At 39.9% G+C, this 24,675-nt stretch overlaps 1 protein-coding gene across 1 annotated transcript; it reads right to left on the minus strand.

Moving 5' to 3' along the window:
* Positions 1 to 279: 279 nt before the first annotated feature.
* LOC140943807 (uncharacterized) lies at positions 280 to 6,969 on the minus strand. The gene is made up of 7 exons (XM_073392923.1): positions 6,148 to 6,969; positions 5,059 to 5,489; positions 3,519 to 4,949; positions 2,613 to 2,740; positions 1,717 to 1,837; positions 1,181 to 1,263; positions 280 to 456 (listed from the first exon to the last, which is right to left on the minus strand). The coding sequence occupies exons 1-7, from the start codon at positions 6,164 to 6,166 to the stop codon at positions 405 to 407; spliced, it is 2,265 nt and encodes a 754-aa protein (XP_073249024.1). The 5' UTR covers positions 6,167 to 6,969; the 3' UTR covers positions 280 to 404.
* Positions 6,970 to 24,675: the final 17,706 nt, after the last annotated feature.

The raw sequence follows: 24,675 nt of genomic DNA on the forward strand, positions 1-24,675 counted from the left end.
TTCACTTGACTGTCGAAAGGGATTAGTTTTGGTTTTGGTTTTGGTTTTATTACGCCCTTTGGTTGGCTAGTGTATTTACTTTGGTTTTGGTTTTACGACAGTCAAGTGAAAACCGCTCTAATAAAATTGCGATGTTAATATGTTAAAGGCTAAATTTTAAAGAATACGTTTTCAATAACGATTCGGTACCCCTTTCAGAATTTAGCAATTTACACTAATGCTATATCATTTAAGGTTTTGTCAGATTTGATAGCGATCAGAAAAAGATCATGGGTTGTGAAATCATGACCCATATGAGCTATTTATGACATGACGGACATGCAAAAAACTACGAGAAATTGTTCGACATATCTTTGCACCAGGTAAGTAGTAACAGTAAACTGAGTGATCTCGCCTCAGAACACTTACTCCCTTGGCTGACTGTATAGAGGATGACGACATATCGGGCAGGTACGACTAGAAAAAAAAACCAAACAGAGAGGAAATGGCATTTAGGTATAATTTTTCCCTGATACTTATTACCAACATGGTACAAGAAGGGTGTACAGGGTTCGTACAGATTTTTGGATCCAAAATTCAAGACTTTTTCCAGACTTTTTCCAAAACAATACTTTATTTTTCCAGACTCAAGGTTAACAAATAGGTGGTCAATAGAGAAACACAGGAATCAAACTTTTTTCATGATGCACTGCAAATGTACTGTAACCACGTTGCAATGCGGACATAGAGAATTATGAAACTAATTCTCATTCTGTGATTAAATATCTTGGCTATGGGCGAGATTGAATGGGATTTGACCACGAGGAAAAAATTCAGACTTCTTACTATTTTTCCAGACTTAATCTCCATTTTCCAGACTTTTTCCTGGTCTGAAAAATTGCTGGGCAAATTTCAAGACTTTTTCAAGAATTCAAGACTGTATGAACCCTGGTGTACTTTCAAATCACTTCCCCCTTCCCCCGGGCAGAAAGAGATATGGCGTCTCTGGGAACCTGTCAACAACACGGCGGCAACCGCCATCACTCACTTCACCTCCCTTCGAACCAGGTCGGCTGGGGACATTTGACTAAACTGTAAAAGGATAGCAGCTCAAACGCTTCAAGATACATTCAGGATTATTTGCCACTTAAATTACTATCTGTAACAAAAAAGTAGTACGTGAGTAAACGTGATGACTTACATGCCATTTTGTATCATAGCGATGGCACATTCTCTGTGGACTTTGTGTGAGCATGGTAATATCTGGCAACCACTGAATGCATCCTTTCAGTAAAAAAAACGAAACAATGTTTAATGAACTTCATTTTAACCAAGTCAAACAAGCATTAAAATAACTGTTATCCCACAATTAGCCCGAGAAAACAGCCAACATTTCGCGACGTCTAAGAAACGAGCGCAGAAATTCCATACTGATGAAGTGACACTATCTAGATCTGAGTAGTACTTCTGATCGATTGGTTGAAGCAAAATTCCAACGCGACAGGACCAATCAGGTGCGACATCAGTATGGAATTTCTGCGCTTGTTCTCGAGACGTTATTTGGTGGAGAAACCAGTGGTAGCGTCGCAAAATGTCGGCTGTTTCCTTAGACTCATAATTAATAAGGAAAACCTTACGTTCTTGTTAAAAAGGGGTTGCAATGAGCCCTTCCCCCCTAAAAAAACAAACAAAAACAAAAAAAGAAACCAAAAACGTAGGAATTAATTTTTAACTCACCTCCAAGCAAATACAGCATTCATCATGACCTGAATCAGGTCGACATTTGTGATTTCCCTCGAGTCGTTTGTCTAAACATACATTACATACTTCACAATGGAATGATTTGTCCTGATGAATCCTTGATCGAAACAAAATGGGAAAAATTGGTTACGTCGTGCGGTTCTGTAATTTCTTATTTCATTTATGCCTTACAAAAAGATGCTCTCTCCAAGAGAAGAAAACTTGAAAAAACTGCTACCGGAAATTAACATTGTTATCGGCAACATTTGCTTGATTTCTTATCATTTTTCATTCAGGAAGATCGTGACATATACTTTTCAAATTTATTTGTGACAAATGCTGTTTATAGTAAAAAACTGAAAGGACCCAAAACATCGTAAATTCTATTATATAGTGAGGCGTGGGAAAATTTTCGTGTCCTGGAAAAGCAAGAGTTGGGATTCTTTGCTATTCTACCCCTTTGACATGGCTGTGTTCTCCGCCTACTTGCTGCATTTCTAATAACGGCTTCCGTTTTGGAGGAATGATCCGTCTGACTGTATACGTCCGCCCATTTTGACGGATTTGAAGTATCTAGTGTAAACATGGCCAAATCTAGTACATGTAGGGAAAGGATTTCAGGTACTCAATTAATTCAATAAATCGTCTCGAAGTGATACTGGAGTTGGTTAGAAAACCATGGATGAATTCGAACTCAATCGATACACCCAATTTGTCCTTTTTGGGGTTGAAACCCATATAATGGAGGTAGAATATCAAATTTTGGCGTCTCCTTCGTGTATATAACTGCTTTTGTCACTCCCTGAAAGATTTCAATATTTTGAAGGTGTGAAAATTCTTTCTCAATTACTAATTATCATAATTTTGGAAGGAAAAAGTAATGTTTAACCTACCGGCAAATTCCACATTTATCGCAGTGGTACGGATTCTTGTCAATACTAGTAAAATGCTTGCAGATGGCACAGAAATAAGCAGACATTTTCCCTCCACATTTACGACAATGAGCACTGTCTTCGCCAATCTGTGAAAATAGAATTGCAGAACGCTTCACTTAAACTAGATTCATTCTATGGATTACTTAGAGCCAAGAAATAAGACTAAACAAACGCAAATGAGACTTGGGAAATGTGACTCGCAGGTATTGCTTTTAGTTTTGCATATGTACAGTCAAACCACGCTTATGGACACCTGCTTAATAAGGACAGGGGAAAGAAAACCCTTTTCAGTCTCCAACCAGCTGGACACGGATACCCCGTTAATACGGACACTTTCTATGGTTCCCTCTGTGTGCGTTTTAACGGGTTTTGACTGTACTTAAGTGGTACTGAACTCCTTAATTCGAGTACCTTCGTCGAAACAAGCTTAAGGTTGCCAAATCAATGAGGTCCTCGCCGTAAGGAATATTCTCCCTGGGAAGTAAGTGAGTGTTTTTAAAAGCATTATGGATTCTTTAATGAAAAAGAAATAAGCTATTGACAACAGGCAGCACAAGTCACAAAAAAGTTAAGAAGGGAGTAAGTAACACCGAAAATTTGCTTCTTCGGTTTTCTGTGTATGCAATGTTAACTTGGCTGTCCTGTAGAAAGTGTTGACCCTGTTGTTCAGGAAACTTACATTCGTATTTTCTCCAATCAACTGGAGTAACAATATAATGAGAATTTGAAAAAAATTAAGAATGAGTCTTTGCCAAAATAAGGTACTGCCTCATGACTTCTGATTGACAAACAGGCCTTGGACTTTTACAGATAACTTTTAATTTTACAGTTAGTCTTGAATTACTATGTCTAAAAAAACATTACCTCCTGTTCTTCCTGACAGTGAGAGCATTTCAGATGAGTGGCATGACAAGCCTTAGCCTCTTCATTTTCACAAGCTTTCGAGATGTTGTGACAGCGATGGCATGGATAGAATTGAGTGCAACAAGGGAATCGTACTCTGCAGTGCCGCTGATAATGTTCACATAACCACTGTGAACGTGCGTTGATGGCTTCTTGTTGTTGTGGCCAGTTTTCAGCCTCTCGCAGCTCTCTTTCTTCCTTCTCTCTCCTTTCTTTGGCCCTCTGTTCTCTGATCAACTGTTCTTTTCTTTCTATCTCCCGTCCAAACTGTTCACGTTCCTCCCTCTCTCGCAGGACTCTTTCAACAAGAGCGGAAGCTTCTGCAACACGCCGTTCCAGAGCAAGCAATGAGTTGTCTGAGGACTCGACTGAATCTGTACCAAAGTCTCTGTTGTTCCACACAGAACTTCTGTAGCTGTCTGCATCACTATAGCGGGGTTCAAGAATAGATGTATCGTGAGTAGATCCCTGTGCCAAACAAGCATCTTCAAAAGTTGTCGTGCATCCACTGGGACGGACCACTGAAACCCTACCAGGTATTGACCAGTGCTGCTGTGTTGTGTTCGTGGGTTCCGAATTAAAAGCTGAACACGAATCTGGTAAAACAGACTGATCCTTCACAAGCTCATGGTGATTGTTTCTTGCGAGCACATGGATATTTTCGACAAAACCACTTTGAAATGTATGGCTGTTTACTAGACTACGAGTACTTTTTGATGAGTAGTTCCTGAATCTTGAAAAGTTACCCTCTCCCAAATGGCTGTCGAAAGGTCCATCTGGTGCATCTGCATCTGTCGTGTTATCATAAAGGTGTTCATAAGAGAAATTACCCTCTGTGCGTCTTCTGTCAAACTCCTCACTCAATGACAAGAATGGGTTCTCTTTTCTTCTGTGTGGATCAGTCTCAGCTGGAAATGACGAACCTCCACAGTATGTCGTAGCTCGGTTTGGTTCAGGTGCATAACCATCAACATAGGAAGTGCCGTGCGAATTCTCGCTGAAAACGGGACTTGGTGTACCAGTACTTTGATAAAGACTGTCTTGAAGAGCCTTGTCTTGGGTGTGTCTTGCCAGGAAATTAGCAGCCAAGCCATCTGTTGCAGAGACGAGAGGCTCCCTTGGTCTTTCTGCCACCAGCGAATGTTGAGGTTGTTTAGGTCTAGCGCCAAGACGATCCCAGTTTGTTTCACAGGACGACGGTCTATTACCTACGCTTACAGCATCACCAACTGAATCAACAGCTCTTTCGACCCTTTCTTCTCCATTGGAAGCATGTGGTTCTGGCATTTCAACAATTTCGTCTTTCCAGTCCACGCCCGTACCTACTGAAGGCTTAGGATTTTCCTCAAAGCAAGTTAGGTTGTGGCTGTTGTCACATGAGATCTTGCTGTCCTGAAAAACGGAATAACAAAAGAGTAATATCAACATTGTAAGCTATTTCATTGATCACCTTAGGTTTGTGAAAGGTGCTGATAAAAGCTAACTGACTGTTTGAACTTACAGCTACGCATTGACTGGAATTTGATGAGACGCTAGCATGAAAAGGCTTGGATGTCCAAGGGTAATCGTTGGCAATAACAGCGCCCTGAGAGGATGAGAGATGACAATCTGCGTTCATACTCGATTCTGGGGGGACGTCGTCGGCTTTTTCTGAACTTTGGTTGCAAGGTAGTAGTGTACACTGTTTGTGTTTGAGATCTGCTCTCTCTTTACTTGATGTTGTGTCGTTTTCTTGAAAGAGTTCAGCATTGCTTGAGGAGGGAAGTGAAGTCCCATAAAAGATAAGCCCATTCCGATCTTGTCTATTTAGCTGCTCGTCGTCTACATGTTTGTCTTGCAAAGCAACGGAATCATCGGGAGCTGAACCTGGAGCTTGCTCCTGTGGTTCAGTTTTTCTTCCTGACAAACTCCTTACTTGGGAATGCTTCGATGCTTTGAGAGAAATAAACACATTAGCTTACGTTACTACTTCTGGATTGATTCTGGAAATGGAAGGCATTTTCTTCACATCGAAACTTACTAAAAAATTCATTTCGATCAATCCAGCTTTGAGTCAACTCTAGCATAGTGGACACTTTTCTTATGGGTACTGCTTGTAACCTTTAGCACGTAGAATACGGTACCGGAAGCTATGTCACAAATAACAATGATAAAACGATAAAAATATAACATAATAGAGGTCGAAGAGTATTAAAAAACAATACCGTAAATCCTTATTTTGTGTCTCCTTTCAGATCAAGCAGTAGATATTGTTCTGTCCACTGTAACGTATGAGCTGCGTCAGCTAGTAAACATGCTATATTGAAGCTTTTACTGTTCTTCAAAAGTTCATCTCAAAATGTTTTATTTTTTGAAACAAACACTAATAGAGAAGACTACAACAATACCCTGGAACCTCAAGTTCAACTCCAATTTGTGATACAAGATCAAAACGATTAATTCCTCCAAGCAGCTTCCCAAAGTTAAATAAAGTTAATTGAAATTTAACACAGGTAACGTAAAGGAGCGCCGTCGCGAGCTGTCGGTCAGCGGTCAGCCTTTCTTGCATCAGCTCGATAGAATTACTTGGAAAGGATGATTAGCTGCTTACCTTCACTCATAACAGACATAGTAGAGTCTGGTGGATTAAATGAACATGATCCATCATCATAATCTGTTGTGGCTCCCCCTGACACAAGATGGCCCAGTAACTCATTTCTTCTGCCTAACACTGCTGACAAACGCTTTTCTTTCTCTTCAAAGAACAGGTATTTTCCAAGATCAGCTTGGAGCTTATGGTTTTCCTCTTGAAAGAGCTCCAGTTTCTCCTCTAGCCACTTTATTTTTTGTTGCAATTTGTGGCAGATGTTCTGAGAAGCTGCCAACTCATTTTCCAAGTTTGCCAAGGCAGGCCCAAAACAATCCTCAGTCTGGGTTCCAGTGTCAATCTTCCCCGAACTAGTCAAAGGTGATTGCCCCAGAACACTTTGACGACATGCATCGGAATAGTCCTGTACCTCGTTTTGGTGCACAGAAAAATCTTCATCCCATGCATTACACTGCACTTCACAATGATTCCCAAGACTTGACTCAAAATCGCTTGCATCAATATCCTGAGGATTACAGATGGGATCGACAGGCCCATTAAATTTTTCTTTTTCACTGTCTCCAGGGATGGATGATTGCAATGACTGCAAATACTCTCTTTGGTCGTGGTGGTTCGTAACAAAGCCATATGAAGATTCGCTTGTAGTTAAACCCTCTTTACGATTTGGCGGGTAGGATGCATCAGGTGAAGGCTTTTCTGGTAGTTTTGCATAAAGACATGCGATTTGACTAGAAGATGGGCACCTTCGAGGACACAGGGGTACGTCTACATCTGTATGAAACTCTTCGAAGAGATTACCAACAATGTGGACTTCTTCATCTTCCTCGTTCTTTTGAAAAAAAAAAAGGGAAAGTAAAATTTGGTCGTTAATTGGTTGAATGTAATAGAGAGCTTTAGATTTGAGGATAAAGACGAGTACGAGTACTGGATTTAACTTTAAGTTTTTCCCCGTATTCTCGAAAAATATTAAACCCGGAAAGCTTCATTGTACTATTTTCATCTGAAAATTTAGTGAAGTTATCTTTATTGGCGAACGTTAAGCCCTTTCCCGGTCGCAATATGATTAAACTCCTAAAATCTGATAACTTGTTCCCGCCACTACGACACTCTCTCTAAAACTTGAAGTAGAATGATGACTACTATCACGTCTTCTCGCCAAAAAGACGCTGGTTTACGCGCGCGAGCACTACTTAATTTTGCCGGAGAAAGTCTCGTTCTGGTAGTCGTCCTCGTCTCAGAATCGAAAGCCCTCTAATAAAACGGCCTCAAACTATGCACGATCGACCATCCATAGAAAAACTGTTACACAGTAAAGGCAAGTTAAGGTTAACCCCAATATAGAGAGAAATTTGAGGTAATTCGAAAAAAGGATTATGAAGAATGAAGAATAGAATGTAGAATTTAAACTCCTAAACGATCGGCGATTTTACATCTTTCATTTGCATTTGATAATGGTGACATGTCTTCGCCGAAACGCCATGTTTTAATAGCGTGGCTTTTTATCTTTAAATGTTTTACAAAATCTGTCCTTATCAGTAGTATAGCAGACACCGAATTATCCGTCATTTGGACATGAGTCTCCTAAAGGATAACAGGATCGATGGCGCCTCAATAGATGTAATCACGTTACCTCATCGGAGGAATAAATAACCACTGGTGGCGTCAGAGGGGTCATGAGTGTGGCTGAGACACTTGGGCTTATTTTACTACAGTATGGTGAAGGAAAGCTTGCTCTGGTAAAGAAGTTTTCAAATGTGATCGGCTTTATATTAATTACCATAATAAACTCGACCAGTTGCAGTTTAGCTATTTATATGCTTTCCGGATTTTTTTCCACAACGTGGACAAGATTGGGTTTTGACAGAATTTTTTAGAGCTCTCTCTGAGGTCTCGGATAAGACAACCCCGCTCGCTGCCTTTACACTTGCCATTTTTGCAATTAAATTGCTCACAGAAGGCTACAATATACACCAAACAACACGTTCTTTCGCTATTTCTTGAAATTTGGAATATAATCTATCACGAGTTACCGTTTGATTGACATAATGCATTCTAGTTCTTATTTTTTTCTATAGTGTGACCTTGACCAATGTCATTAGCACTCATGTTCTGTTGCGGTTGACCAACAAGTCTTTTTAAAACTAGTTTTACTATTGTCTACTTTATTTTTTTGGTTCGATGCTGACAGTTCATCGTGCTGCTTCCTTGATTCTTTTTACAGAAACACTTCATAACGAGAAGAGAGAAGAAAAAAGGAAACATTCGGTTTCCTGCTCCGCTTTCTCTTACTTACCCTGCGAGCAGAGGCCCTTCGATCTTCCTAGATAATCGAAGGGCCTCTGCTCGCAGGGTATCTCTTCCTACTCCTTCAGGGACAATTCTATCGTCGTCCAGTTCCTCCTCAACGAGATTCGTACTACCCAAAGATATAAATCGGTGTCAAAATGTCTAGGAAAGGGACATCAGATATACTTCCTGTACTCTCGAGATTGTCAAAGGAGCAAGAAAACCAAAATTACTGTGTACCAGTAATAATTTATTCAAACGATGTCACAGGTCACCACTGTAAGTGAATCTTAACCGTATGCCCAGGGTAGTCGTTCAGCAGGATCATAAATCTAGGGATTAAATTCAGGTTAAGGTCAAGCAGCTTACCGAGGGCATCATACGCAAATGTTGACTAAGAACCTTCTCAAGGTGATGACCCTAGAATGCTAAAAGATACTTCAGCTGGATCCCCCCAAATAGATGACCCTTCACGGCTCAGACGTCTGCGCAATTGAGTGTTCAAATCGGTCAAATTCTAGCAGAAACTTGCGGCAAAACGATTTACCTAGAATCTGTTCCTAGTCAGAACGTTATGTGTCAGCAATTGATTAATTTGTAAAACAAAAAAGGCTAATGATGTTGCTTTCCATGTAATTTTTTTTCTTGCCCTAACTGGAGAATTAAAAACAAAACCTAAACATTTAATAAAATTAAGGTGAAGAGGGATTCAAAGATTACCTCGTCTTGCAATACTTCCTCCTCAGATGATAATATCCTTAAATCTGAACCTTGTCTTTTGCTTCTTGGAAGAAGAATTGAATCGGGCGTTCCCAGTCTCAATTGTACGTTGAAGTGGTCACTGTGTGCCACCAAGACACAGAAACTCGTTTTTGAAGATTCTGCGAAACCATTACCACTGCTAACAACTTTACAATGATGCCATGAAGACTGTTCATTTACTTTGAATCTGAAGGTTCCGTTTTCTGGAATAGCTCCTTTTGAAAAATAAACGCTATTTAAATCTGTGCCTTTGGAGCCACAACATTTTAAAATATAGGCGATATTTCCAGTGACAACAGATACAGGGGAACTGTTTCTGGAATTTTCTGTAAAGAAGGAAGCTGCTTTCTGTAAAGGAGAAACACCGTTAAAAACGCGTCCAGGAGGTTTTACAGATCTCACAGAGCACGTCCAGAAGGGCACGTTATCACTGTTGGAAATGACGTCTTTTATTTCTTGAAATCTATCAGGAATCCTCAAACACAAAATGGAATGTGATTTCCTTGAAGATAAAGGTAAGAACAGCCTAGAATTGCGGCCTTCAGGTGATTTACCACTTAACGGACCGTATTTTTTCATTGGATTACAGTGTAAAGGTTTCTTTAAGAGTATACGTCTGTCAAACATAGGCATCCCGTGGAAACCATAATACTGTGAGTCAGCCAAAAAAATATAACAAAACTCGTCGTCAGGATCACTTAGCCCAGGATTAAGAATGATTCCAACGCTTTTCTTTGTTTTGGAAAAAGAATTAAGTTCGAGACACCCATCTGAAGGGTGGAAAGTGCCACTTCGAAACTTCCTTATCATCCCGAAACGCTGCGTACCGCTCTCTTCTAACATGGTAAAGCCAGTCAATAATTTTCTTGCAGATCCTGTGTGCGAATACAAAGGACAAGTTCACAATATCAGCAAAGTGAACAGAATAAGGAAAGTTTTAGTTGCAGTTAAAAAATCACTCCTTCAATGCATTGCATAACATGAAAAAAAATGGTTGAAGGTTAAAGATGACGTAAATTACGTAAAAGCGATAAGAATATTTTTCTGGCCAGGAAGCTCAAATTAAAACCATGGAAGCTTAATACTACGAGCTTCCCTCCTAACTTAAGACTATAAATACGATAAATGAGCAGTGAAATCATGTTAAAAGGATTAAGAGCCAGCAAAACAAAACACACTACGCGGACAGACAGCAGCAAAAAACAAATCATATATTTCACAAGTGGGAATCAGCTAAGGAGAAATGCTTTCCGAATCTAGATTTAAAAGAGAGATAGTAACAGCACTTTTTATATTGCGAATTGTATTTAACAAAAGAAAAGTCTTCTGAAAAATTTTGGACCCTGAAACTTTTACCAAAAAGTCCTACATGGGATACATATTTTTATTTATTTAACTTAGAGAAAGTCAATCAGGGAGTACTTGAGGACCAAATTGACCACGTAAACCGCATCTCGCTCTGCAAGTACGCAAGAGAAAGGGTCCACCACTGACAACTTGATCTTCAACTCTTTCTGAGCGGTACGTGATTTGACGTTAACGTACTAATCGAGGCCAATATTAGTGTAGAAGACCGGCAAGCAGCTTCAATGTGTTGCATTTTGCCAAGGGCGCAATCATCTGTGCTGGGACTAGCCTGCGAATACAGTCAGGCTCTCCTCTCTCGCTCCTCGCCACTAGAGACGCACTACCGGCGAGGAGCAAAGAGAGAGGGCTATATTCGCAGGCTAGGCTGGGACATGATATTCACTCCCAATCAGACTAATCTTAATTTCTAAACCAACATCTTCTAAAGTCAATTCTTAATATGTAAGGCTGGAACTTTAAAATTAGTATGAGTACAACTATTTACCGGAAACTGGCCTGCTTTTCCCCCGAATTCTTTTTCCTACGAGTGAGGCAACGCGAAATATCTCCATGTACTGACAAATTCTCGGTTGTGTCAAGCCGTTGGACTTCCTGTCACCCATAGACCAAGACAGCTGTGTACGTACGTCGTCAATAAAAATGGCAAGGCATTTTTTCCATCGAACAATTTTGACTTTACTTCTAGCACAAATCATTTGCAATCGCTTCTGGTACTCCTCGAGGCATGCGAAATCTGTTAAGAGGAAGAAGAGATCTTACATCTTATTTGTTCAGACCGTCCATTTTGTTGCCCTTTATGTCCGGGGGGGGGGGTTACTCCTTAAAATGGCCTATACGAGGAGGTTCCGAAAGGGGTACCTTTTTCAGGCTTCAGGTGTAGGAAGGGGCAGGGATTTCACTAGTTGAAGTATATGAAAGGGTAGGGAAATCTGTCATTTGGGTCCGTTAAAGGACCAAAAAGGGTTAACAGATGCATTTTATGGCTGTGAAAAAGACACGAAAACTTTATGGTTTAGTGATCAGTGATTTATTCTTATCAAAAGACGGTGCGTTAACAGCAGTTAAAAAGGATGCAGTTTTCTAAACTACATTGTAGGTAACATTCGTCAATGGAAGTATAAGAAAGGGGTACCGTTTCTGCCAAAAATGGTAAAAAAAAAGAACGGCAAGGGGTTGGACTTCGGGGCGGAGCCTATCACTGTAAACTTCTTTTCGCTACTTTCGGAACTCTACTATAATTATAGTACTTTTGTTAGAATTCGTGATATAACCATCAGCTTTGTACCTGATAAATTTTCCATTGGATCAATGTTCGGGTGAACTATAAATAAAAAGATGAACGACTGCACTGTGATATTTGCTTGAAAATAAACGAGAAAAATCAATTAAAGTGTATGGGGTTAAAGCACCTTTACCACCGAGAACTGTTATGATCACCTTGTCGGTGATGTATTTGGTTTCAATTGGTAATTTGATCCCAGAGCATTTCAACGTCCGCAAAGCTAAAAAACGGGAGAGACCACCGACACTAAACACGATGGAATGGCTTCCATCACCCTTATGAAAATTAGTTTGGCACGTTTTATTGGAGACTTTAAGGAATTTAAAGGCTGACAACTTTTAAAGTAAAATAACTACTGTGACCATAGGAAGTAACATATATGAGCACGTAGAAAGCTAACCGAAAAATCATTTTTAAAAAATGTTTCCCCCGAGTTTTCTTCATGTGACAGCTGAAGGAAGTGAGGCCATCCGTAACTTAAAGTAAGGCTAATGAGGTGTCTGCTAGGTGGAGCAAGAACTAATGTGCCTGGCAAAGAATTCCAGAAACCTTAAAAAATAATGATCATGTTATGACAAGAAACAAAGAACAAAAGGGCCTTAACGGTGTTTTTAGGTGGTAAGACTACTTTGAACTTAACTCAATTTTGATTGGTTTTTTTTAGCCATAACATTTTAAATTAAAGATTTGTGGGAACGCACACATTTCAGACACTAGCTTTCAGAAAGCAGTGCTTATACTGTAAATGGACAAAATATGACATAAGTGAAAATACCAGAACCATGGGATGGAACATACCTTGAAAGTGAGGCCATTCTTCGCAAACAAATGGGTCACTTAACACGTTAAAGACAAGTGAAGCTGCCATTATATAAGGAAAGATCTTCCAGAAATTATTAGAACCACCTTAAAGAAAGGAGAAACCCCTAAATTAAACACCAATTCGAACTGCAGCTCGTTTGCTGTCGCAAAAATGTCTACCAAGATGTAACAATGATTAACAATTATTGGATGAGGTTAAGCATGATAACGAGAATTATCAAGGTTGAAGTTTGCGTTACCTGCCGAAGCTGAAGGTTGCATGAGGTGGAAAACACAAAACACGAAAATCGAATTCTATAATTGTTTTAACATGCACACACACGTAACGTTGCCAAAACACACTGGAGAAACTATTTTCTGAACTACACATCAACTTGTTTACAACTTTTTAAAGCCTTTAACAAACTTTTGTCAACATTTCATTGACTTTTCCACACGTTAATTGCATGTAAAAGACTTTGGTTTTGTGAAATACTCGTTGACAGGTCTTTCAAAGGGTGAAACTATTTACAGCTTGTTCAGTAACGTCGTACTAAAACTGTTATCAGCAAAGTGACGCCAGTTTTGCTAGTACAAAAACTGTTGTCTTGAGAGATGATCTCATCTCTACATGAATAAAACTGTCATCGTTAGGAGTGACATAGCAAAACTAATGACAGGTGGAATCAGCCGTACTTCTATAGCCAATCGCAAAAAATCATAAAACCGATACCGAAAAAAAGTGTCCGCGCTTATGGTACATGGTCGCTTACGAGAGGTAGTAGGGACTTTAAGATCCAAGGACGCGACGGCGACAAGAAGGTTGCTCAAAAAGTGAATTTGCGTTATTCCAGTCTTTAAAGCGATTATTCCTACCCACTTACTCTGTCAATTGTAGGCGAACCCTCCTGACGCTGAATTTCAAGGGACCAAATTCAAGCTCACAAAGAGAAATAAAATTTCGTCGTTGCTTGTTTACGTCCTCCATAAAACGCGAAACTAGGCATTTTCACGTGGCAGTCGTGCAAAAACGGGAAAGAAATGTACAAAAAAGTGTGATGCAAATGCGAAGTTGTTGTTTTGCTAATTAAACCAATAGACCTATTCGGCTAAGGGCCTGTTTACATGGAGTGGGGGACCCCGGTCTAGTGGGGTTGGTTTCTTTTGTTTTCACGCTCTGGGGAACACAAAACAAAAGAAACCAACCCCACTAGACCGGGGTCCCCCACTCCATGTAAACAGGCCCTCACTCAATGTTGTACCCAATTCAAATCTCCCGGGATCAAGATTCTTTGTGTATTGTATTTGCAACATAATGTGGCATTCTCATTTAAATGTATGGAAATTCCTGAAACAAAAAGTTTTATTCCCAAGGGTTTAGCTGGGTTTGAATTGGGTACAACATTGAGTTAGCCGAATAGGTCTATTGTTTTTTTTGACGTTCTCGTTGTCGTCCGCGTCGTTGGATCTTAAAGTCCCTAATAACAAATGGAGTTTGCTCCTCACTGGAGTAACCCATATCCATAATAAAAATACTAGACTTGCAGCAGAACAGTCTTGCTATCTTCCTTATGCCAGAACAAACAATGGTAAATTTAACATCCGTTTTTTAGGCTCTTCAATCTGGAATTCCATTGATAATGAAATAAAGCTATGAATCATCCTTTTCTATGTTCAAGAGCAAAAGAAAAGATTTATATTTTGAAACATACTAGATTAGTGAAACTGTTTTGTACGATAACTATACCACTGCTAAATACTCATTAATGAATCTATTTATTTATTTATGGACATTTTAATTACATAATACTATACTTTTGTTTGTTTGTCTGTTTTTTGTTTCTCATAGCGTTAATATTTTTTTCTCTTTTATCGCCTTCCCCCGCCTCGATTAGATTTTTATATTTGCGGGGGAACATTAAACAAAAGTATAACCAGAGTATAATACCTTCAACTGACGTGATACAACTCACTTTGACTCTGAAGATGACTACCGCACAGGTTGTCGAAACGTCAGCCAGTGTCAACAACAACAGTCCTAATCAGGACCGTACATTCACCCGGACGATCAAACTCAACCTACTTTTAAACATTAAACTCTATTGTATTGCTGATGTGTTCCTGATAAAGTTTGTTGTTGTTGTTGTTCGACTAAAGTAACATAGAATGCTAAAAAGACCCAACTTTACCTTCTATTCTCGAAGCAATTACTCCAGAGCTTGACTGCACACGTTTGCTTCTGACTGGGTCTACATTACTCAAAAATTTGCCATTATCATCTCTGTTGAGAAATGGCGAATTCCGGCCATCGGCGGATTGCCTGAGAAGGTCACTGAGATCTCTTGTCGCTGTGGTTCCTAAGTCGTTAACTGCCAGGACATCTCCTAACTTGGTGTCTTCAGGGTCCAGGCTTACACGGTAGCTAACAGAGAAAACAGCCTTTGGCCTCAGTTGCATCACTGCATTCCTGATAGTGATCTGAGAATAATCTGGGCAGGAAGAGCCTTCCGAACATCTTGTTAAAGCAACTTTAAGTTGTTCCTCACCACCTTCACCCATTGTTCCAAAGTAAACAAAACCAAGATCCTTGTGGTAACTTTTATAGGTATTTCTTAAGTGCACATAGCAAGACAAGAACTTGCATTCCTCCAGTGTCAACAGAGGAATGTCAGCTGGAAGCTTTACGTCAATCCATGGTTTCGTCTCCTTGGGTAGGTCACTTCTTTTACACAATTTAACACCTAACGTGGGTAGATTTGTTTTTTGGAGCACGTGCTCACACTTTTGGCTTTGCATCATTGAACTGGTTACCTAGAGACTAAGGAAAATAAAAAAAGGAAAACCAAAAATTTAGAGGGACAATATGCTGGTCACAGAGGACAATGATTATAATTTTTATTTTCAAAAATTGCCAAAAAAAAAAAAAAAAATAGAAACGAACTGACCAAATGGAAAGGGCGTCAAAATCAAGAGTAAAAGCTAGTCTTTTAAATCAATCAACGAACGCTTTTCATTCTGCGAATATATTTTTGTTTTTCACGTTACAATGTTCCCACAAGAAATGATAATTCTCACCAATAACATCGCTACAACCTCTGTCGAAGGGTTATCGGTCGAAACGTCAGCTTCAAAAACTCATTAATGATTCATGAGCTCAACAACCGATCACGTCCGCTAAAATCCGTCACGTGCTGCTGTTTTAAACCCGGGTAAAACACTGTGAAACTTTAAAAATTTCATCCTCATTAGCATCCTTTATGTAAAACAATACTAACAGGGATAACATTTTATTTCATTGCACGTGACCTATGAATATTAATTATCAGCACAGCAACTGACACAACAAATGGTGGGTGAATATGTAGTGTTCTTTCAAAATAACACAAGCAGTTAATTGACTATTGCAAAAAAATTAAACTTTGTTCTTTCAACAATTTAATCAGCCAAAAGTTCAGCGACACTGCGGTAATATTGGCTATAGCAGTGTCCAAGCATTGCACTTAAGACTCGCAAGTTGTGAATACTCAAGGCTCTAGTACTGGATTTTTGTTCACCTACCATTCGGCCATTCCAGAAAAATTTTTTCAAAGTATACTTTTTCAGTGGAATAGTTGACGTTGGGGTACCATTTTCAATTAACTTCCTCTCTTCCTCGGCATTTGTAGGCTTCCGAAAATCTCTGGAACAAGACACTTTGTCCTCTTCGGTTAGTGTCGTTCGTAGACTTGAAAATTTGTAAACACGTGTGGGATTTGATTTTCTTACATAATAATTTAATACGTAATGTTTTTTTCGTATGCTAATATCCAACGTTCACAAGATCGTCATTGTTATCAACTCCATTGAGACACGCTTTTAATTTTAAGGAATGTTTTTGAAGTCTTTCAATAAACTCGCGGGTCGGGTTTTTTTCGCCTCGTGGCTTTAAAACGCTCCCCCTGGTTTATTAAACATTACTTCCCAACTCAGTTGATAAAACCAATTCTTTGCAGTGCCTTATTTGCCAAGGCTAATTTTCTCCAGGCCTAATGCTTATTGGCTAGTACAACATTCCCCCTACCCTCTCCCTCAGCCCTTGTCATATCTGCTAATTGAGAAGCAGTACAGTCAATAGCAAAATAATCTGCACGACCACTCCCCTGTGGCACTGAGCAAGCCCATACAATCCTTCTGTTGAACGACCTTGTAACACAACTCCTCACACATGTTAAGTTAGAAAATTAAATTGAGCTTGGGCTGCCTGTGGATCACATTGCGTTCCACGCCTAGGTATTCTCGGTTTTTACTCACGTGAAGAAAGCAGAAACAAAAAATGGAAACCTTTTAATACAGAAAGTCTAGAATCTGGGAAATGAAAGAAGATAAATATGCAAAAAGCCTTGCCAAGAATCAGGTCTATGCAATAGTTCATATGTGAGATATTCGGAAAAACGTTTTACCTAAATTTATAAACTTTGCCATGGAGACGCCAGGAATGTTTAGATAGCAAAATCTCCAAAAATCCATAATGTTTTTAACCCACATAAGAGCTTCCCGGCCGCCAGCTAAATGCCGCGTCACGCAAAAGCCTGGAAATTCAAGCGTCCTGTATCGCAAAACAAAGAACCCTTTTGAACCGAAAATTTGTTTGTGTAAAGGTTTTAAGGTGCTCTTGTATCACATGAAAGTTAGTTTGAATTGGTGACGTCATCTGAAAACCAAGATCGGGGAATTAGACGATTTGCGCCGCAGGCTAATGGTCCACCGCAACGACAAGGACTACTCTGTGAAGCTTTTGTGATTTTAGAGTATATCCGTTTATTTTTGCTATCGTTGTATTTTATTTCGAATCCAGTTTACAGTTTCAATTTTTGAAAAAATTATGTTGGTGGTGTGTATTCAGAAGAAAAACAGAACCTTTTTAAAGGTCAAGACACGACGCTATCTTTTTAGTAGATTAAGCTTCACGAGGCCTCACGAGTTCAATGATGAAGTACCTATATTTACTTCCTGGGTTGCAGTTCAATTTTAGATTTATGATTGTGTAAATGTTGATTTGCGGATTTTTTTTACGACACTTGATAAGGCACGTTCTTGTTTGAGGCCAAAGCTGTGATCAAGGAAATATACTTTTGGATTTAACACGAATCATGCAACTTTACGACAACGCAATTTAATGTGGATCTGTCTGTTTTGCTTTATTATGTAACCACGTGTTAATGTTGCATTCCCTTCGAAATCAGTTTAAATTAACGACGACTACAAGTAAAGTGGACGGAAGCGACATGACACCCTACCCCGGGCACCCTACACTTGCTACAAGTGACGAAGCCCCAAGAACATCTGCGTGAGAGGCTATCCTCGACATTTCATAAATAGCGTTCATGCTTTCACGTTCACGGATCTTGAAGGGAGAGATATTTCACCTTTATGAAACCTTTCAAGTGTGCATTCAGAATCTAAAGGTCTCTACTGTCAACAACAGGACTACACTTTTCTCATCTCGTCCCAATCCCTCATAGTAACATAACGTCGTGGTTTGCAATCGCGCTGGCTGAGATAAGAACTAGACGGATTTTAACAGAAAAGGAGGACTGCACGTAGTCTACTCTGGGGTGGACGATCATATTCCACCAACTTATGAATCAACTCCTTGGTTTCAGTGTTCTACCTAATTTAGCTGACTAACCGTTAGTTACCAAGAGTTTCAGCCGCATTAACAGATGCAAGATTTTGCACATCATTGTGAGTAAGATTCATCTTAACGTTTAACATTTAAGAATTTCAAGTGTAAAGAAAGTATCGTAACTTAACCTCTATCCAGTGGCAGCAGTTTGTAGAACAGGAGTTGTATCATAGCAATAGATCCATGGTATGCACATTCAAAGACTCATGAAAGACGAAGGGAAAGTTATAAAAGCGGTCTAACTCCGCTAGATTTAGGCCTTAAGCGATCACTTTGCAAAGCCGGAAATTCAGTAATAATCTCGGTAGGGGTGCGTCTCGTAATTTCATTGGCCGTCTATACTGAAAGTGATACCAGGTGATGCGATACAACAGGGATTGGCTAATCAAATAAGACAAAAGGCACACGTAAACATAAAAATTGATCGAGATTAATTAAACTTTTAAGTTTACGCGTGACTTTCCATACTTCGCCTCTATTTTAGTTACGCGTGTAACGTACGCAAGTGAAATTACGCGACAGTGGAAATCCATCCCAAGGTTTGCGGCAGCACGATCTTCTCGATCTTCAATGTGCTGGCTCAGCAGACGTTTAACATTATGTGGCGCTGGCGGTCATGGGTGCGTTTCAGCTCAAGGGACTTTCCCTTTTCTAAATAAATTTTATTCATAAATTATGCATTCATAATTATACTAGAAGTGAAGTGCGGTCCAGCGTTGCGTGACGAGACAAATGTATAAAATACAATGTGGATGATTTTCAAGTTATGTTGTATATCTTAAGCTTCTTAGACCTAGTCCAGATGTCGTGCTTCTGCCGTGCCGAACTTAATTGTAATTTGGTTCGACTGCAGCACGGCAGGAAAACAACTTTGATTCAGACGTCGTGCCAGAGTAGAACCAAAATTAGGGTTTACTGATGCCTCGTAACAATTCTTCTCCCATCTCCCCGTTGGAACGCAATCTCGCCAAAATACATTAATATAATTTATAAATTTTGTTTAGCGCGGCAGAAGCACGACGTTTGAATCGCTGCCGTGCCAGTGCCGTGAAGCACGGCAGCGCTTGTCGAACTTAATTGCTGGCCGAACTTAATTCAAAAGTTTGATTCAGACGCCGTGCTTCTGCCGTGCTTTTGTCGAACTTAATTCCTGAATTTAGTTCGGCACGGCAGAAGCACGACGTCTGAACCGGGCCTTATAGTTGGGCAGTGTTCCATCTGCTTGCGTGAGACATAAAAGAATCGAAAATGATACTGAATGTCCTATTTACATGTTGGAAAGTAATAATTACTATCAGTCTATGGAAAGAACTCGCGGGAACGTTGTATAAAAAATGATCAAGTGGTTATCAACTCTGGTTTTCCCACAGTAAATAATTAGAAATGATAGAAATTCAGATTGTTTATCCATAATTACGGTGTACTATCTTTTCTCTGGAAGCACAATACTTTTCTTGCTGGTTATTGCACTTTATTAAAAAAACAGTTAGGGACCGATCGTTTATTACGTCCCGGGATGGGGTTTCAGAAAAGTGTGGTGTATGAAAACTGTACCCCCCTAAAATAATGTCATATGAAAATTGTACCCCCCCTTGGCGACAAGAATTTTAAAAAATGCACTCCCCCACCCCCACCTTTCCTAGACCAAGGGTGCTTACCATTTGACAGAAAATTTCGGAAATTCCGGATGGAAGGTAAAGGGTAAGGTCACTTTTCGGAAATTCCAACCGAAAATTGAGGAGTACGTTTTGAGGTAGTCCGTTCATTCCTGTTCGTGTAAACCAAACGGAATGTTGCTTACCATTAACCAATTTCTCGGTTTCTTCTCGGTTCCACACTCACGCTACACAAATTCGCCCTTTTTTTGGTTTCAAACTCTAACGGATGTAGCAATTCTGCGGTAAACTGGTATATCGCTTACCATTATGCTTTCGACTCCCCGAATGGATTTTTCTGTCAAATGGTAAGCACCCCAAGTTTTAAGATGACTCGATTTTCTCTCCTTCTTTGGACATTGGCTTCATATTAAAGCTAGATGGGGTTCTGGTAGTCTGGTTAGGTAAAAATAGTTGATAGGGTCCTGGGACAAGCTTGGTTACATAGCATTCAAAATGGCGGCTACAAAATCAAGTAAAGATGCACGTCACGTGGGGCTCAGCAGCTGGCATGAGAAACGGTGTGAAGTCCGAGAAAAGTCAACGAAGGGAAACTATTTTAGATCTTCACTCCAGTGTCTTGATAATAATGAAATTTTGTTATTGCTGGAGTCTATTCTGCTAAGGGCAAAGCAAGGGACGCAGGCGAATTGTACAGTTGGAGGTCTGAGAGCAGTGCAAGAACGTTTGATGCATGGATATGGATACTTACATTTGGAAGAAGCCTACAATCTATATTCTTCATTCAGTGAATTTTCCTGTCGAAATAAACAAGCCTTCAGAGATAAACTGCTTGATCCTCATCACGGTTTGCCTGTCTACAAAGAGTCGTCAGCGCGACTTTTTGGTTTAGTAATGAAGGGAGTAGGACTCGACTCCTGTACTTTCGGCTCGGCTTGACGCGACTACACTGCACCACTACACCACAGTTGAGGCTGATTACGTAAACTTGGGGAAAAGTCTTTAATTCAATGCCTTTTCCATGAAGTACAAACATTAACCACGGACTGCAAAGGACCGGAAACGAATATGCCGGAGAACGTAGGATCTATAAAGACCTGATCAGCAAAAATGAAAAGTAGACATATTAAACAGCTGTCTATGGCTACAATACCGCTCTGTTTTGAGTTCTTTCGGTGTCGTGTTGATGTCTTGCAGAGTTAATTTTCACGTAGTACGATCAGCCTTGCAGTATTCTGCTTGCAGAATTTAATACTTTTCCATGAAACTTCCGCCGGCAAACGCCGTTTAAAGCAACCTCGTTCCCAGGTTCTCTCTCCTTCCCGTCGAGACTCGCTTCGCTTGCCCAAATAGGAGACCTTGCTCGCAGGCTACAATAGCTGCTGTCAGTGATTTCAAAAAAGTGATTTCGAAATAAACGCAGCCCTTCATTAAACGCCGCATTGGAAACGCTAAAAATTTTTAAAATAAAGGCCGCGGCGTTTAATCGAATAAATACGGTACTTCAGATATGCCCTATTAATTAAAATCCTCTATTAAGCCCCACCCCCCTCCGGGGTTTACCTTTTTTCTAGGCGCTTTGATGAAGGGGGTTTAATGGTGAGGGGGCTGAAATCGGTGCCTTTGGCAAAGAGGAAGAACCATACTGGAGTTATGACCGGTACCCTAATTCCTGTTTTGGAGGACGGAAATAACTAGCTAAGATCGATATTATTACAAATTGTATTATTCTTTGCTTCAGTCAGTAATGATAGATGTCAGTTTTTGCTTGCGAAACTCAAGAAGGAAGGGAAGGGGGTGAGGGGGAAGTTAAAAGGGAGGGGTGCCTAATAACTATGTTTGTCTAAAACAGGGGCCTTATTAGAGGGGAGGGGGTGGGGGCGTCATAGCAGATTAACGATAAACCAAGGCTGCAAATCAAGAAAAATTCAAAATGTTATTTCGTAAAATGATGAAATTCAAATAGTAGCATACAGAGGACGTGCCGAAAAGGTTTATCATGGGGCTTCCTGCATGAGGCTCATCTTTTGGGAACATCCAAATCCGGATTTCCGAATCCAAAAAAAGATTTTGCGTTTCTTTGGGAAAAATCGAACAAGGGATCTTGAATCCATAAAATCCACACTCTGGGTGGCTTCTTCGGATCAAATCCAAATCGGGATGTTCGAGATTCACCATTTGACCATTTTTTCGGTTTTGCGAATAAAACAAACAGTACAACACAGATGCCGTACATGTATGGCATTAAAACTGGACCTATATTGGTGGCGCCATTTTGCCATTCCATGATTGTGTACTTTCGTCTCCTTACCTTTATTGTCCATGTAATTAGAGGGAACATTTATAACCTTTAATTTTATATTATGCTACGATCCTACCGTGTATTCTAATTTTCTTTTTAGCCCCCGAGAAACGTTTGGAGGTATTTTATGTTGCTTTTTCTTTTTCTCTTCGCAGGGAGAATCAGTTGATTGTTTCTTTTTTTTCTCTTCATCAAGAGGAGTACGTGGACGTGACGTTTTCATTGTAAAAGATCCTTTTTCAGACCTCCTCGTTTTGGTAGTTAAGAATCCATCTGAAATCACAAATCCGTTTTTGGACTCTCCCAATAAAACGCACCCCATAGTCAGAGTGGGTTAACATTTCACCAATGAAGTGATCGCGTTTCCGTTGCCGCTCGACAAAGCTTTTTCATGTTTCGCGCAACCTTTGGACTACGTATTTTTCCTTGTAGTGCAACACCAATCAACATCTAAAACGTTGTAATCGCTTTTTACAGTGGAAACCCGTTAATGCGGTCACCAATGGGCCAAAAACTTTGGCCGTATTAACGGGTGACCGCATTAACGAGGTTTTTTTCCAAGAAAATGTATAGCCGTTTTGCCAGGAGGCCAAAAAAAATTGGCCGTAATAAGGAGGTGACCGTGTTACCGAGGTGGCCGTAAGGCGGGGTTTCACTGAACACAGAATTCATCAACGTCGTCAAAAAATGAAAAAAAATACTGGAACGTCAAACTTTGTCAAAGGTAACGAGATCATAACTTTCTTACATGAGTTACTCTTTCAAATCCGATTCCTTAACATGAATCGAACCCACGACCTTCCAGGTACCGGTAAGAGGCTCTAACCACTGAGCTATGAGGACCTCATATGGTGTAACAGTTCGCAAGCTCGACTACTCGACTGGACCTCGCATCTCGGGAGTACACTGGACACTAATCTAAATAACACACTAAATTACTTACATCTCGCAAGCACCTTATAGGTGTTGTGTACACTTGGGTAAATTCATCAGGAAATTGTTACAAGATAAACTATTTAAATTCACCAGCAAATTGTCAAGAGATAAACTATTTAAATTTATTAGCAAATCGTCATGAGATAAACTATTTAAATTCATTGGCAAGAAGACCGTTTTAGCTCGAATGATTATTTTCCATTTCAGATCATGTGATTTTACCCCTGAGAACTTTTAAAGTGTTGCCCTATCCACGTGCATACGCATGCATAATTTGTGAAAAACAAATGTCAATTCCCTTGAGAACATCACCTGATTTAAAATGGAAAAACAAAACAAATAAGCTAAAAAGGTCTATCACTATAAACTAAACTAGCTATTTGATAGGGTAAGGAGACACAGGTGATCAGGTTGCGAGGACATGACGGAGGGATCTGTTGAGTCTGCTTATCCGTGATAGGTATGTTGCGTGGAAAAAATGTTGCAAAGGTGTCATGTATGAACCTTCGTGTACACGGGCGTCGATTATGTCCCGATATTTTTTTATTTGAGGACATTGTGATTTCGTTTCTGCTACATGTTCTTGATACAAGTCTGTGTTTTCCCGTCATTTGGTCGCTGATGACCGTCGTTGCCAAATGTCCCTGCAGTTGATCCCAGGTGTCTTCTAGCAGTTTTCTTTTTTTAATGGGCGTTTTTAGTTCATGCTTTTTTTTCCCTTCACTATGGTAATAATTATTAATACTGTAGTAAGATGTTTCAGGACCTATCTTGTCATATGTGACCGGTTAAAGGCAGGTTTACATTTTGTAGCGCTCTGGCCAATGCAGCCTTTGTCAAGTGTAAACTAGCGGTGATTATAGACCAGAACAGGAGCCTGTTAAGCTGCGCACCAAAATTAAGTTCCATTTCCCAACCTAATTAAGACTGCCAGAATGATCCAGCAATATTTCACATGGTTTTTTAATATCAATTAACTCCCTTATATCCCCTTCGAATAGAAAAATAACATATTAAAAAAATAAGACTACTACATAAGGGCGCTTTCCATTTGTCAGAACTGACCGGCCAGCCCATTCCCATCGTAAGGAAATTTTCACTTTTAATCAAAACTAACCTTCCAGATCAGTCAAATCCTAAATGTTATGCGCAAAAGAGATGATTTTTCAGCAAACCCTCTTGGAAAAAGCCCATTTCATTGCCAAAATGTCTGGCCCGGCCGGCCCGTTCTGACTTTTGGAAAGCGCCCTAAGATAAAACATTCATTATCGTATATATCTACAAATCACTCTAGTATTCTTTTTAATTCCCTGAACTATTCTCCGATTTACGTTTTAATGCAGAAACCCACTTTGTTTTTATTTAATTTGATATTATAAAAGCATTAACCAGAACTTTGTAATGTTCTATCCGACCTCCTGCCCCGAGGGCTAATCAACAACGCTTTACTCGGGGAGACTCCCCTCCGAGGTCCGGCCCCTAACCGTTTTATATACCATTTTTGACCAAAACG

The sequence above is a fragment of the Porites lutea genome, chromosome 1 (assembly GCF_958299795.1).
Source record: "Porites lutea chromosome 1, jaPorLute2.1, whole genome shotgun sequence".
Lineage (NCBI taxonomy): Eukaryota > Metazoa > Cnidaria > Anthozoa > Scleractinia > Poritidae > Porites > Porites lutea.